General features: G+C 38.0%; 2 protein-coding genes across 2 annotated transcripts; one reads left to right on the top strand and one right to left on the bottom strand.

Moving 5' to 3' along the window:
* Positions 1-12: 12 nt before the first annotated feature.
* On the top strand, positions 13-7386 carry chrna10a (cholinergic receptor, nicotinic, alpha 10a). Its single transcript, XM_041995820.1, has 5 exons — positions 13-162; positions 4858-5003; positions 5157-5311; positions 5914-6446; positions 6540-7386. The coding sequence occupies exons 1-5, from the start codon at positions 102-104 to the stop codon at positions 7238-7240; spliced, it is 1596 nt and encodes a 531-aa protein (XP_041851754.1). The 5' UTR covers positions 13-101; the 3' UTR covers positions 7241-7386.
* Positions 7387-8421: 1035 nt separating this feature from the next.
* LOC121646682 (olfactory receptor 13H1-like) lies at positions 8422-9357 on the bottom strand. Its single transcript, XM_041995821.1, is given in 1 exon segment — positions 8422-9357. A coding segment is annotated over 1 exon segment (936 nt).
* Between the last annotated feature and the right edge of the window lie 6874 nt (positions 9358-16231).

Raw genomic sequence — 16231 nt, 5'->3', positions numbered from 1 at the left:
CTGGATTCAGTCTCCTCTGTTGTTATTTCTTCTTGTATACATTCGGTTGAGAACAGAGCCGCTCAAATGCTCCTTGGATCCAAATAATTTGCTTCAGCAAAATGAAACCATGGAGAATCCAAACTTTATTTCGCTTTTTTCTATCCGTCTCTATCGTGCCGAGTAAGTTGCTACTCCTTTTTATTTTATTTTTATATACATTATTGGTTTGGTATGCCGGTTTTCACAGTCACGTGTGTGCTGTCTTGCCATATTAAAGAGCAAATTACGTTTAGGATAAAACAAAAATCTCACCCCATCACCCTGAATTGAAACTACATGTTTATACATTTTGACTGAAACTTCATCTTTTGACTTCAGTTCATTTTTTATCGTTTTTAATGTAATTATTCTAACGTTTATTAAATTGCACATTTATTCTTGGTTTCCACTCCACTGCCACGCAAGCTGTTGCCCAGAATCCGCAAACTTGTGGCCAGTTGTTAAGGGATTTTGCTCTCATCATAATCCCGTATTTTTTATCCCGCTCAGAGGCTTTATTCAAACAGCGATGCAGGGTTAACATCTGGACCAAATCCTTTGTTGGGACCAGAAATGAAATTATGTATGTGTTTATTTAAATAAAAAAGAAAAGACGGAAAAATAAAACTGTTAATAAACCCATACGTGATTATAAAAGTCCCACAAACTATTTTCTAAGAACTTATATTTGTTAAGCATTCTGCTGAAATATGTGGATTTTATGAAGTAGGGAAAAATCACAACTATGGCAACATCTATTTCATGTAAGAGCTGGCTTTTAACATAGCCTAAGCTTTTTTTCTTACGACAAATAATATTAATAAAATACAACACATATAACACTGTTGCTACAAATAATAATACAACCAATATTATTTAGCAATATGGCCCCAGACTTATTTATCTAATCTATTTATTTTAAATTTCCACCATAAATTTGAACTTGGATTGAGATCCTATGTCAATGTGTTGATAAGTCTCTCCTGAAAAGTTATGATACTATTTACTCCAGATGTCAATCACATATCATTAATGTTTTGGGAAATGTGTTCATTTTCTTTAAAATATCATTTGGATCAGCAACAAACAAAAACTCTGCAACTCTCTGGCCTCAATGTAGATTTGTGGTCATCATCATCATCACCCTCCATGTTTTCTACACTGCTCAAAACAATAAAGTAAACATATAAACAGCACATAGACTTGACAAATAAACTATTCCAGAAAATCTTTATTCATTGCATAGTGGAATGTATTGAGAACAAATTAACATAAGAATGATTATGAAATAAAAAAAATTGAAAGTGGAAAGATCAGATCATAGCCCACCCCAACCTCTGTAAAAATTAACTTCAGTAGTGTGTGTGGCAATTGGACTCAGGTCTGGTGAATGGACAGGCCAGTTCATAGCATCATTACCTTCTTTATGCTGGAACTACTGACACACTCCATCCACATGAGGCCAAGCATTGTCCTTCATCACAAGGAACCCAGGTCCCACTGCAACAGCATATGGTCTGACAAGGAGTCTACGGATCTCATCCCAGTATCTATTGACAGTCAGGGTACCCCTGGCTGGCACATGGAGGTCTGTGCAGCCCTCCAAGGATATGCTTCCCCAGATCATCACTGACCACTACCAAACTGGTCATGCTGGAGGATGTCGCAAGCAGCAGAATGTTCTATACTTATATCCAGGCTCTTTCATGCCTGTCACATGTTCTCAGTGTAAACCTGCTCTCATCTCATCTCATCTCATCTCATCTCATCTCATCTCATCTCATCTCATCTCATCTCATAGGATGCCATTGGTGAATCTGCCAATCTTTATGTTCTCTGGCAAATGCCAGCCAGGCTGCAAGGTGTTGGATTATGAGCATGTCTTGTGGACGTCAGTCCCTCATACCACCCTCATGGAGTCTGTTTCTCAGAATGCTCCTCTTGTTCTAATTGCACAAAGGTGCAGATAACTGTCCTGCTGCTGGGTTGTTGTTCTCCTGTGGCCCCCTCCACATTTTCTGGTATACTGGTCTGTTTCCTGGTATCTCCGCCATGCTGTCTACACTGTGCTGGGAGACATGGTAAAACTTCATAACACAGTGCACACTGATGTGCAATCCTGGATGAGCTGCGCTACCAGAGTGACTTCTGTAGGTTGACGACAACGCCTTATGTTACCTCTAGTGGTGAGGGCACTGGCAACATGCAAATGTGACCAAAAATCAACTAGAAAGGATGAAGACAGAGAAATAGTCTGTGGCCACCACCTGCAAGACCATTCCTTTATAGGGGCTGTCTTGCTAATTGTCTCTCATTTCCACTTGTTGTCTGCTCCATTTATTTGAATATGGGTAAAATAGTTTAGAAATCAGTGTTACTTCCTCACTGGACAGACTGATATCCCAGAAATGTGACTGACTTGATTATGTGGTCCTTTTTTATTTTTTGAGCAGTATATTTTCAAGGCAGAGAGTTTTGATTTCTTTTAGTCTCATGCTTTGTAGTCTTATGTCTACTTCATTTCTCATTTAGTATTTTAATTTTATTTAGTATTTTATATAATATATAGTTCTAAGAGATTTCATATATTTTCCTTTATTTGATCTAAAAAACATTTTGCATTTAAATAAAATATTTTATTCAAATTTTTAGTGGATGCCAAAGCCAAAACAAATGAGCTGACTGGACATAATCTAAGGGATTGTATTATTCACATTTTCATTGAGCATAGATCTTGAGTTCACTCCTAGGTACTCCTGATACAGCATCTGCCTGTAAAAAGCCCACCAGTGCTGTGTCATCAGCATACTTAAAAAACGCTGCACTGGAAAGGATGCTTGACATTCATTTGTATATAAGGTGTAAAGGACAGGTGACCACATACACTCTTGATGTACTCCTGTATTTGTGTTCCTCAAAGATGAGGGACATGTGTTGAATCTGTCCTGCTGTCTACGGTCAGTTAAAAAACCAGTCAACCATCAAATACTTCTCCACACTCTCAGAGCTTGGCATCTCAGGATCTGTCCTCTCGTAGTTTATGTCCAACATCACAGGAAGATCCTTCAAAGTATCTTGGCAAGGGGGAGTGTCCTAAAACACTATACACCTCCTCACTCAGTGCAGTCATTAACAACTCTCTACCACTGCTATGCAGACGACACTCAGCTTTTCCTTTCTTTCCCACCTGACGACACAACCGTCTCAATGTGAATATCAGCATGCCTTGCTGATATCTCCGCATGAATGAAGGATCGCCACCTAAATCTGTCCAAGACCGAGCCTATTTTCTTTCCAGTCAATCCTTCCTTACCAGCACAGATAAGAGTGCAGCTTGACTCTATCACGCTTGTGCCTACGTCTTCTACCAGGAATCTTGGTGTCATGGTAGACAACCAGCAGACCTTTAAGGACCATGTTGCCTCGGTTGCTTGATCTTGCCGATTTTTGCTCTCTCCAACATCAGGAGGATCAGACCCTACTTGACTGAACACATGGCACAGCTCCTGGTCCAGATTCTGGTCATTTCACGCATTGACTACTGCAACTCCTTACTGGCTGGCCTGCCTGCATGCTCAGTTAAACCTCTGCAGATGATCCAGAACGCAGCAGCACTTCTGGTCTTCAACCAGCCCAAAAGAGCTCATGTCACGCCGTTGCTAATCACTATTCACTGGCTTCCAGTTGCAGCACGCATCAAATTCAAAGCGCTGCTTCTGGCTTACAAAACAATAACCTAAACGGCTCTGGTCTACCTTCACTCCTTAATCCAGAGCTACACTCCCTCTCGACAGTTACGCTCTGCCAGCGAAAACCACCTAGTGCTCCCACCACAACGTGCCTCAAAATCAGTATAGACTCTTCCCTTCTGTTGTCCCCTGGTGGTGGAACAATTTATCTAACTCTGTCCGATCCGCAGAGTCCTTATCCACTTTTAAAAGCAGCTAAAGACTCAGTTGTTTAAGGAGCATTTCCTCACTTATCATAACTTTTCTACTCAACAGAATGAGTTAGAAAGATTTGTCTAGCTCTTTGGCTCAACCAAGTACTAAATAAGCTGTGTGCACTTATGCCCAAGGTGATATTTTTTGATGAAATTGTGATCTTGTGTTTAAACAAAATGACTTTACAAAAAACTAAAAAAAAACAAAATTAATCCACTGCCTCTAGCACTACATAACAGCACCTGGGTCCAACTGGACTCACAGCAGTCTGACTATCACTTAATTATGACGTCCCATCTTGTTTGAATTCTTGCTTGTGTTGTTCTTACTCTCAAATGTAAGTCACTTTGGATAAAAGTGTCTGCTAAATGACTGTAGAATAGAATAGAATAGAATAGAATAGAATAGAATAGAATAGAATAGAATAGAATAGAAAAAACCTTGTATCCATAAAATCAGTGTGAGATTAATATCAGCCCTAGTCATGCTTCTCAGATCCCTGTCAACTAGTAGCTGTTCTGCTGGTTAAGCTGTTATGTTCTGGTCTGGTTAAGCATTCAATCAGCACATGTTAGGATTCATATACACAGATTTAATAGAGCGGGTCACTGCTGGAACACACTAGCTTATTTAAAGCTTTATAGAAAGGTAATCTAGCCTTGCATCCACTTTGCCCCCTCCCACCATCTGTCATGCTTTTTTTGTCACATGTCTTTCCCTTTATCCTCCATACTGACTATGATGTATATGCCACAGGTTAGAAGTAACTGTAGAAATAATAGTGTCCTTTTGGGAAAATGGCTATTTTTTCTTCGACAAAACTGTAAATCAAATGCAGTCTTTAATATGTATTTAAACAAATGCTTTGTATTGTTGCCTTTCCCCATCATAGCTTGTTGGTGTGCTCATACAAAATATGCTCAAAAGCTCCTGACTGATTTAATGGCCAACTACACAAGTGCACTGAGGCCTGTGGAGGACACAAACACCATCCTGAATGTAACTCTGCAGGTTACTCTGTCACAAATCATCGACATGGTAAAATACCAAAGTTCACATGTCATTCCACAATTATATGTGTTCAAATAATCTGTGGAGATATATTTACATTTGTAAATGTATCTCTGTCTTTACATGTCATGATACGCTTTGATGTTATGTTTATTTTTCATGATTTTAAATTTTTTACAGGATGAAAGAAACCAAATTTTGACTGCATATTTATGGATACGACAAGTTTGGTATGATGCACACCTCAAATGGAATAAAGCTGATTATGATGGACTTGACACCATTCGTATACCTGGTAGTTACGTATGGAGACCTGACATAGTCCTATATAACAGGTAGGTCCAGGTATTAACGTATGTTACTGCACAACTGATTCCAGTATTTATTCAAATCACAGGCAATATTTTAGCCATTGAAAAGAAGAGGAACAAGCGAGGGCATACTCAGCAATGCCTCTGATGTCATTAGTCTTTTCACCATGTGAAAACACTGAGGTGCTAATTAAAATTTGAATGGACTTGATTTCCTCATTGTCAAGCCTTGATGATCTTGGAAATGTCAGTGTACAAAGCCCAGTCGGAATTATCACCTAAAAGACAAGTATAATGGTTTCCATTTTCATTTAGTTTATCTACTCTGAAGAGTCATTTGATGGCAGCAGGCCTGTCACATGCAGACACACACACACACACACACACACACACACACACACACACACACACACACACACACACACACACACACACACACACACACACACAAAAATAATTAAACATTTACATCAGTGAAAAGTTTGGAAAGTCTTGATTGTTTTCATTTGATTGATCAACTTTCTGTTTCAGCTCATTTGTCACTAATTTACATGTTTGCTTTGGGTGTGTATGTGAAACATACTACTATAATTTACTTTTTTGGACAAGCTTTCTTTGTTTTTCAGTGCAGATAATCACTTCACCGGCCCAATGGACACCAATGTGGTAATCCGACACGATGGCCAGATGATGTGGGATTCCCCTGCCATCACCAAGAGCTCCTGCAAGGTGGATGTGTCTTACTTCCCCTTTGATGGTCAGCAGTGCAGGTTCACCTACGGCTCCTGGACCTACAATGGACACCAGCTAGACATCCACAATGCACTAGACAGTGCTGACCTGGCTGACCTGGTGGAAAATGTAGAGTGGGAGGTGCTTGGTATGCCAGCTAAAAGGAATATTATTCTGTATGGCTGCTGTGCTGACCCATACCCAGATGTGACCTACACACTGAAACTCAAGAGAAGAGCTTCCTTCTATGTTTTCAACCTGCTCATACCATGTGTGATGATCTCTTTTCTGGCTCCACTGGGTTTCTATCTGCCAGCTGACTCTGGAGAGAAAGTGTCTTTGGGTGTTACTGTGATGTTGGCGCTCACTGTCTTTCAGCTGCTGGTTGCAGAGATTATGCCACCCTCTGAGAGTGTACCACTTATTGGTGAGGGTGATAAATTGAAGTCAAATCAATTCATCATGTATGATGACCAATCTTGCAAATCTGTTGATTTTCTTCTGTCTTTTAATTCCACAGGAAAATATTACATTGCAACCATGACCATGATCACGGCCTCCACTGCTCTGACCATCTTCATCATGAACATTCACCACTGTGGCCCAGATGCCAAACCTGTTCCTAAGTGGGCCAAAATAGTCATCCTGCAGTACATGGCCAGGATGTGCTTTGTGTATGAAGTAGGTGAGAACTGCTTGTCACCACAGCCAGAGAAACAGGAACCTCCTGTTGCAAAGAACAACAACTGCACCGTGAATGGACAGGCAGGACCAGGCAGAGAGGATGACGTCTTAAAAATGGAAAGAGGACAGGAAATAGTGGGCTCCACCACCACAGAGGAGAAAGAGGAAATGGATCAGATGATGAGTCCAATAGGTTCAGTTGGGAGGAACCCCACCAGTCACTATAGCACTTGGAGAAATGGCATCTTCATGAGTATGGACTGTGGAGATTCAGAAACTCCGAAGAGATGCAGGAAGGGAGGAGTGAGTGATGGAGAAAAGAAAGATGGAGAGATTTCTGGCATCACACTCTGCAATGAAGGACCGCTGCTGCGCAACATTGAGTACATCGCCAACTGCTACAGAGATCAGAGAGCCACACAGAAAAGGACCGGGGAGTGGAAGAAAGTGGCCAAAGTGTTAGACCGCTTCTTTATGTGGATATTCTTCATAATGGTGTTTTTAATGAGCTTTCTTATCATGAGCAAAGCTATATAATTGTAGACCTGCTCTGTCTCAGGTAGTGTTAGCCAAAAATATCTTTAGTGTTCAGATTTCCAGACCTCTTCAAAATGGTTTATTCTGAAGCTGTGTCATCTATTTATGAGTAGAAGTAGATCTTTAAATAATAAAACGCTGATTAGTTTTCTCTTCATGTTTTTCATTTCTTTTTTTTCAGGAATTCATCAAAGCATTATAAGCAACTAACAAAAATTACACCCACTTCTACTTTAAATATAGGCTCTTTTTTATTATTTGTAATGGACAGTGTGTTTCAGAAGTATTTATTTTATTTATTTATTTATTTTATTTATTGTACAAAGAGAAAGGTACCAAGTCAGGTAGTGAGATTGAAAAATAAAAAGTGAAAAAGCAAAAAAAATGAATGTTCACTGTTGTTGTTCTGGCAGTGCCCTGAGAGAGTAAGACCTGACTTAGATCTTCATATAAAGTTCATGCATTTCAGATACATTTATTCTATTTGAAAATAGAAAAATCCTTCCACATAAAGTTAACTGAATCAGATATACAATTTTCACCCTAATTCATGGAGCAGTTTAGTGGTTAAAAAACATTTAGTTCTTTCATACCTTTACTTTTTTTACATTCTGTGGGGCTCTGATCAGCATGACTCATTTTATTTGGATTTGTCTCTGATCATAAAGATGAGTGAAAATACACAAACAAGTTTGAAGCCAGACAGAAAACTGACCTGTGCAACCACAGAATAAAAATAGCTCATTTAGAATACGAAATACTAAAATATTTGCAACAAACTAATATAATGAACCATTAGAAAGTGAACTAAAGTGTGCTACCCCATTCTAAGAAGCAAATAATTACAAATCAAACTGAGATTAAATGAAAGAGTAAGCAGATAAAAATGCTTATAGATACTACCCATTCATAAAACAGGCCACAAACAGGAAATCATATATATAGTATACCATGTGAGGTAAGTGTGCTTTGTATTGTCACAGGGTTTTCAAGTAATTACAGAGGACTATATGCATAAAGTTTTTCAAGAGTATGAAGAAGTAAACTAATCTTAACCAGATATTTAACTGTATTTGAACTGAAACCAGCATACATAAAAAGGTCATTATGCTCCACAGACGTGTTTTTAAACCAGGTGTAAAATGTTATAGCTTTTATAAACAGTGAAAAATAAAAAGAAATTAAGAAGAAAACACCTTTCGTTGCAGTATTTGAGTAATTTTGTCCCGCAATGATTTTGTTTGCATTCCATAAATAATTGGATTTAAATTAGCAGGGACGACATGAAATAAAACATGTGCAATCTTCCTTAAATCTGGATAATTTGGGAAACGATGCAATATGATGGTTAAAAACCCTGACCACAGCATGATAAGATAAAGAACAAGGTGGCTCGTACAGGTTTGCAGTGCTCTGTTGTTCATCTATTTGTTTTTCTTTCTCCAGCATATGAGAGCTATTCTAAAATATGTCACAACAATGCCTCCGATGGAGCAAGAAAACAGTAGCACAGTGAAAAAGAGTCCATAGATGTTGTTGATGGACACATCCTCACAGGAAAGCTTGAACAGGGTTGCATTGTCACAGTAAGCATTTTGTATAACAGATCTACAACGGGACAGCCTGACTGTGAGACCTATCAGCACAGATACAAGCACTAAGGACACCCCCCATGCAGTTGCAGACAGCCCAATCACCATTCTGTTGGTGATAATTGAGCTGTATCTCAGGGGGTGACATATCGCCACATATCTGTCAATTGCCATGATAATGAGAATCATATGTGATGCTGATCCAAATGTGTGACTCTGAAAAGCTTGAATCACACACTGGTTGTAGGTGACAAAATGCTCCGTTGAAAGGATGTGAGCCATCAGCTGAGGCAGCAGGACCGTGTTACCGATCAGGTCATTGACAGACAGGTTACAAAAGAGAAAGTACATCGGCTGGTGCAAGCTCTTCTCAGTGATGATGAGGGCGAGGACACCAAAGTTAGAAAAGAGAAGGGAGGAATAAACAAACAGGAGTAGGAAAAACACGGGATATATGAACTTGGGAGATGTGTCTAACCCTTGGATCTCCAAAATGTCACTTAAAATTGTTTCATTTTTCTCCATTTCGTTTCATTTGGAGAAAACCTGAAAGAGAAATAAATTAATGATATTCAAAATATACACAAAAAATATTTTATAATTTGCACACTATATGTACAAAAATGTACATGAACCAGATTCTATGAGAGAAAAGATGATAAAAAAAAACATCAAAGTAAAAAGCAGCTTTGCCTCTCTATGCCATGTTCTGATGCACTGAAATCATCAGGCAACTAAAGTCTGCCCTGGCAAGTCAATTTAAACATATAAGTACAACAAACACTCTAATAAAACTACAACCAGGCACTGCCACATTACTGTATGCCAGCTATGATTAATACCGTTTCTGTTGCAGAGGGAATCCCAAGTCAGCTGACAGAACTCCCTGTGTACCTGGGAATCTTTAGTTTGATAGTTAATTATTAAGTGCAATTTTGGCCTGAGATGCAAAACACATCAACACTGGACACTGGGGGGGGGGGGGTAGTGTACATTATTCTGCATGAACATCTTGGAACACGAGCAAAGTCTTGAACACTTTTTTTATTGAGAACACATTTCTTTTCTTTTGTTTTTTTTATTATCACAAAGAAGGAGGCGGTTGCCATCTAACGGGCAACATTTTCTTAGCCACAATACATGATGTAAGCCATAAAAATCTTTGCGTAAGGTTCAAGTTTTGCCCTGAATCATCAATCAACAGCATAATGCTTGGAGAACAGTGAAGTCCTCGTCCAAATGCTTCAGAGAGTCGATTTGTTATTTGTTCCCAGAAGTCGTTAACTGGTGGACATTCCCACATAATGTGGAAAAAAAGTTCCAATTTGATTCAAATTACACAAGTTACAGTTTGGTGAGGGAGATAATTTAATCATGAAACGTTGCTTTGGTGTTAAATAAGAACTGTAAATAAAATTCAAATTATTTTATTATTTAAGTTTTGTGAAGTAAGAAAGACATTTCTCCAATGAAAACACATTTCTGATTTCTGTTCAGTGCATCAGAATATAGAATAAAGGGGATTTAAATGACTTTAAACGTGACATGGTGTTGGTGCAAGACAGGCTCCTATGAGTATTTCAGAAACTAATGATTTACTGGGATTTTCACACACAACCACCTAGAAGATTTACAGACAAGTATCCGAAAAAGAGAAAATATCCAGTCAGTGGTTGCTGTCTGGAAAAAAAAATTCCTCACTGATGTGAGAGGTCAGACTAGAAAGGGTAGACTGGTTGGAGATGGTAAAAAAGCAGTAGTCATTTAAATAACCTATGGTTACACTTAAGGCAGGGGTCTCCAACTCATGTCCTTGTGAGCTACTGTCCTGCAGGTTTTAGATGTCTCCTACTACAACACACCTCTGCATAGGCCTGTTAATGACCCAATGATTTGAGTCAGGTGTGTTGCATCAGGGTAGAATCCAGAATCTGCAGGACAGTAGCTCACCGGACCGGAGGACCGGAGTTGGAGACCCCTGACTTAAGGTATGCAGCATACCTTCTCTGAATACACAACCTTGAAGAGGATGGGCTACAGCTACTGAAAACCACGCTGGGTGTCACTCTTGTCAGCTAAGAACTTGAAATGGAGGCAACAATTCAGACAACAAAACTGGATAATAGAAGATACAAAAAAAAGTTAGCCACGACTTTAGCTGTGTAGTGATGAACACATCACTACTTCGAATGTAGCTCAAGAACCGACTCCTCCCCTTACTTAGAGCAGCAGCATATAAGACACTTGCTGACCTCTTTTCTCCCTCTGCTTCCTGTGATTGCTGTTGGTGGTGGCTGCCTTTTTGAACCCCTGGCTTGTCTGAGGGTGGTGAGCAGTGTGGCAGGCAATATTTATAAAAGCAATGTTTTGGGATTTGTATTAATTTCTTGCTTTTCATTTGCAGGTCCCCTGCTGCTGTTTTGTGCTGTTTTGCTTTTGTTCTGTTCTTTGTTTGGTTTTGTTTTTGCTCTGTTGTGGTTTTAACTTGTGCTTTTCTTTTAGATTGCTCAGAGCCATAAGGTCGATGGGCTAGGCACTCATGGTGGGAAATCCCCATTTTGTACATACTTTGGGTTCCCATTTAAGTTTGCAGTGAGGTTTGTTGTGATCTCAGTTGAGTAGGAGCACACCTGGGCACTCCCCACTGTAGGCTGTCCTTTACTGGTGGCAAGTAGGTCATCCAAAATTTCCGCCATTTTAAATAAAGCATTAATAACTTTAATCTTCAATCTCTCCATTCTTGACAATACCACCCATTTCACCATACCACTTTGCCACAGCTGCAGCATTCAGGGTCAGAATTTCATGAGAAAACATGAAAATACGGATCAATCCAGAGGCAGACTGGGACAAAAAATCTGCTGCCTGCTCTTCTCTACTGGAGGTGTTAACTCAACTAGGTTCAACTAAAGATTGAATGGAGATTTTTTCTTTTTTTACATGATGTTGCAATTTTCCAGAATTATTGGATTCCCTGATAACAAAGGGCAAACAGCTGTAAAATACTGACAAAAATATAAATAGAAATCTTATATATTGTCTATAAACACCTACATAGAAGCTGTCTCTAACATATTTTGACCCAAAATTATCTATTGGCTCACAACCAATAACAAACAGATAATAAATTAAATCAGAAATCTGCTGACTCATCGTTAATGTTGATGAATGATGGTTAAAAATCATCTTCTTGCTTTCAATAAGATGATTTAGTTTAGGAAGAAATAAAAAACTAAATTAAGATCTGCTGGTTCAACCAGTGAACACAACCATTTCAAATTAAACACGAAGTATCTTATTCTCAGCATTTCAGAATTAGAATGAATTAAAATGACACAGATGGGGATTATATGTGGTTGCAGCTTAAGCAGACTGCAGTTTGCTAAAAGTTGTGAATTGTAGACTCCATGTATAGACAGGCTGATGTAAGGGTGACAGAGGTTTTACCATATAAGGTGCTTAGGGTCTTAGGTACCCTGAAGACTGGACTCAGCACACAACACCATGTGTGTACACATACAGGATTGGTCAATTTAGGACTAAGGAATGTCTTTGTCTGAAAGGTATATAAGGATGCCTTACACATGTTTTCAGGGGGATTCTCAAAATTGGCCGGAGACCTCACAGACATGCATATCTGTTTAAAATATCACTTTTTGTAATAAACCATCATTTTATTATACTTCAAGCTGATGTCTGGAGCTCTTCTTTTTACCTGAAAGTATTTTTGTCACATCACCTGCTTCCACAAAATAAACAACACAATGGCATCATGAGCCAGAAAGAGGGTGACGACAACACAACCTGTTTTCTCACTGGAAACACTGACATCGTCAACAAACTGAATAAACAAGACAAACTAACACATTAATCACACAGCTGTTTTGTGTCATCATAACTTTATCAAACTTTGGAAACAGCTAGCGTGTTCACCTTTAACTGGCTCGTATGGAGTGCTACCAGTGCAACATGGCCACAGCTTCTGCCATCATCATCATCATCATCATCACAATCACCATTCACGGTTCTAACGGTTGCAGTGTTGTGCCTGAACAAGTTCATTGAACTTTGTTCAGCAGAGTGCCAGATCTTCATGGAGCCTTAACAGGCCTTAATATATAGGTGAAAAACATCAAATCTGGCAACACCAGCCACCACAGTGCCGCACTGTGCATGCTTCATCAAACTGCGAAACACACAGGCAAAATCCAAAGAAGGCAGCAATACCACCTTTGCCTCAATGATCACTACAGCATCTTCGTATGATCACTTACTTTTTTGAAAAGGTCAGTGATGATCCAGGAGCGAGAAACTTTGACTTTTTTGTGTAAACTTTTGCAGTCGGGTATCAAGAAGCAACTCCTGTCATCAACAACGTCAACAGCAAACCTGAAAAGGCATATTGAAATAAAGCACCCGGCTAGCCTTCCAAGGTATGTGAACTAAATGTCAATAAAAACAATCTGAAGACTTGGCAATGGTGTGCTAGAGCAGATCCTCCACAACCAAAAACTAAATAACGGCGTACAGTAGCAGCTCCATTGTCACAACGCAACACATCTACAGCATATGTGTAATGCAATCATATCAATATAGACCAAACATTTTAAAGAACTTTTCCAACACCTTGACAAGCGCCAAAGAATTAAAGCAGTTCTGATGACAAATGGAGGTCCAACCCGGACTAGCAAGGTGCACTTAAAAAGTGGCTGGTGAGTGAATATAGTTGAACAAGCAACAGATGAAAATTATGACTTCATGGTTGTTATTTTGAGCAGCATCTCTTTCACAATACAACCAGCAATGGGTTCTGTATATTTTATTCAGAGGCACAAATTTAGTCGAATCTATAGCTAGCCTGTAGGACCGTTGCTATCTGTAGCAATGCTAGTATGGAGCTGTGATCAACGTGTGGGAGCTTTTTTTTATATCTGAAGAAAGGTTCAGGAAGACACTAACCATCAGGACATGATATGCATTTCACGATGATGGCTCTTGAGCTTTCAGCTAACAATTTCAGAGTTATGTGGAAACCGTTATGACCATGAGGCTGTTCTTTCTGCCATCCTTCCATGTAAATGAATGTGTGCTCTGCAGAACTGTTGGCTGAACAGAAGAGAAGCAGAGATAGTCTTAGAGGTAAAATGATAAAACTAACATCAAATGTATCTAGTTACAACAAAAAGTAACATTAGTACCTTAATGCATTACTTTGTATGATGTTATACCTAACACTGAACATGAATTGAGAACATGGCATATGACTGTGTCTGGAAAACTCCACAAAGTCACATGCAAACTCTGCAAGGAAAGGCCTTCCACAGTGGTTTCCTACCACCAACTGATCTGAGCAATAATTTGTGGATCAAAACAATTATTCAGTTCAAGTGTTCATTATGTTTATTTCTCAGGGGGGGAGAAATTAACCTTTCCTAATGTCCATATGTCCCAACTGTCCTGTGTGAATGAAAAAGGTCTTTGTTCCCAGGAGTTTGCTGTGACCTCTTCAGGGCTCCTTGTCAATTAGTATTCTTCTGCTGGAGCAAACACAATAAAGAAAGGATGAATAATACAATTTTTACACATTTAATAAAAATAAAAATTAATCATAATGTCAAAATATGTCTTATTTTTCTTTTATGCATTGTAATAAGTTAATTTAATATAAAAACATTAAGAAATTTAACCTTAAGATGTCAAAGTGTTTTATTTGATGACCCACTTTTGTCATGAAAGTTAAAAAAAAAAAAAAAAGACATTTTTAACAACAATCATATTTAACTTGTAAACATCAGAAATGTGTCTCTCCCATGAGTGAGAAAAACATCCTTCATAATCAAGTAACATTTATTCTCGACCAGAGGTTTACACATTGTCCAGGGATTAATTACAATGTGAAACAGTTAATAACAATCATGTAATCACGTCTCAAAGGATCTCATTAATATGAGATGTGGCTGATGTAATTCTTTCTTCTTGAAGTTAGTCTTGTTTCAAAAGAGTTGTACAGCATCTCACTAATATGCTTCCAATAAGCTTCCAATAAAATACAACGTTCATTATTTCACTTCTGTATTGATTTATACTATTTCATGAATATATCTTTAGTGTGATAAAAATAGTTTCAAAGTCTTACCAGTGTAGCTAAACAACACTGTTGGCCAAAATATGACATTGATCTAAAACTTCACATCCCCTCTTCAAAACAGCAACCTTCTCTGTTATAGATTCTAAATTATTCAGTAGACAGAAATAAATCCAATATTTTTTGACCGTCCAACATAAAAAGAACAATTTATATTTTATAATGTCCAAATCTAAACTTTATATTGGAAGCATTTAGGAAAGTTGAAAACTAAGCTATTGTTTTTATTTAGCTATTTATTATTTAATGCATAACCCAGCCAGTTGTTGAGTTGTTGGACCAATTTGGAGAGAAACTGGACTCAAAGTCACTCACAAATGTGTAAACAATTTGTGAGTAACTTTGGAAAAATCCATATGCCTGTAACTCTAAATGTGTATATATATATATATATATATATATATATATATATATATATATATATATATATATATATATGAAAATATATATATTTTTTTCTTTTTTGCACACTTACACATGCAAGCGGTTCTATGCACAAAAATAATCTGAACCATGTGCAGGCAATGCATAGAAACCTTTTTTTTTACGTGAAAATGGTCACATATGAGGGTAAACATCTACGTGTAAATAACATTTTGTAATGTGCGCATGTGTAAAATTATTTTACGCGTTGAATTACTTGATATTTATAAGAGTGTATAAAAAAATATAGGCCTATAGTAGTTTTGAAAATGCAGCAAAATCTATATTTCTGTCTTAAAATGTCTTACTTTTGTGCTGTGGACCAATATTTTTTAATGAGATTGTGTTGTAATTTCTTAAAATAAACCGTCATCTTATTAGGAAACTTTGAGTAAAACATGTGCATGAACAAAAGAAAGGGCCTGCTGTGACCAGTCAAGTCTGAAATACTTCAAGCATACCAGAGAATAAACTAGACTGATCCACTTAATAATCTGGCTGAATACTCAAACTCTCTAATTTCTATGAACTTATTTACATTCTGAATATAAATTTGAAAAAAAAAAAAGAAACAAACAAACAAACAAACAAAGAAAAAAAACGCATACTTTAATATCTGCCAGTAAGCTTTCAAGGCATGTCATTGTCACTGGGAATCCCAAAGGAAAAAAGTGGTGGAAACATGATAAAACAGGACATGCAGGACAGCCTTCTCCAGATGAGGCAGCATTACATTGTAGTGATGTGGTGTTTAAACTGACTTCTGCAGACTCTGGCTAAATATTCAGTGATGGATTTTAATGTGCCTCCTCTTTCAGATTAAAGTAAAAA

Source organism: Melanotaenia boesemani, chromosome 9 (assembly GCF_017639745.1).
Source record: "Melanotaenia boesemani isolate fMelBoe1 chromosome 9, fMelBoe1.pri, whole genome shotgun sequence".
Lineage (NCBI taxonomy): Eukaryota > Metazoa > Chordata > Actinopteri > Atheriniformes > Melanotaeniidae > Melanotaenia > Melanotaenia boesemani.
This window is presented reverse-complemented; position numbering and strand designations above follow the sequence as displayed.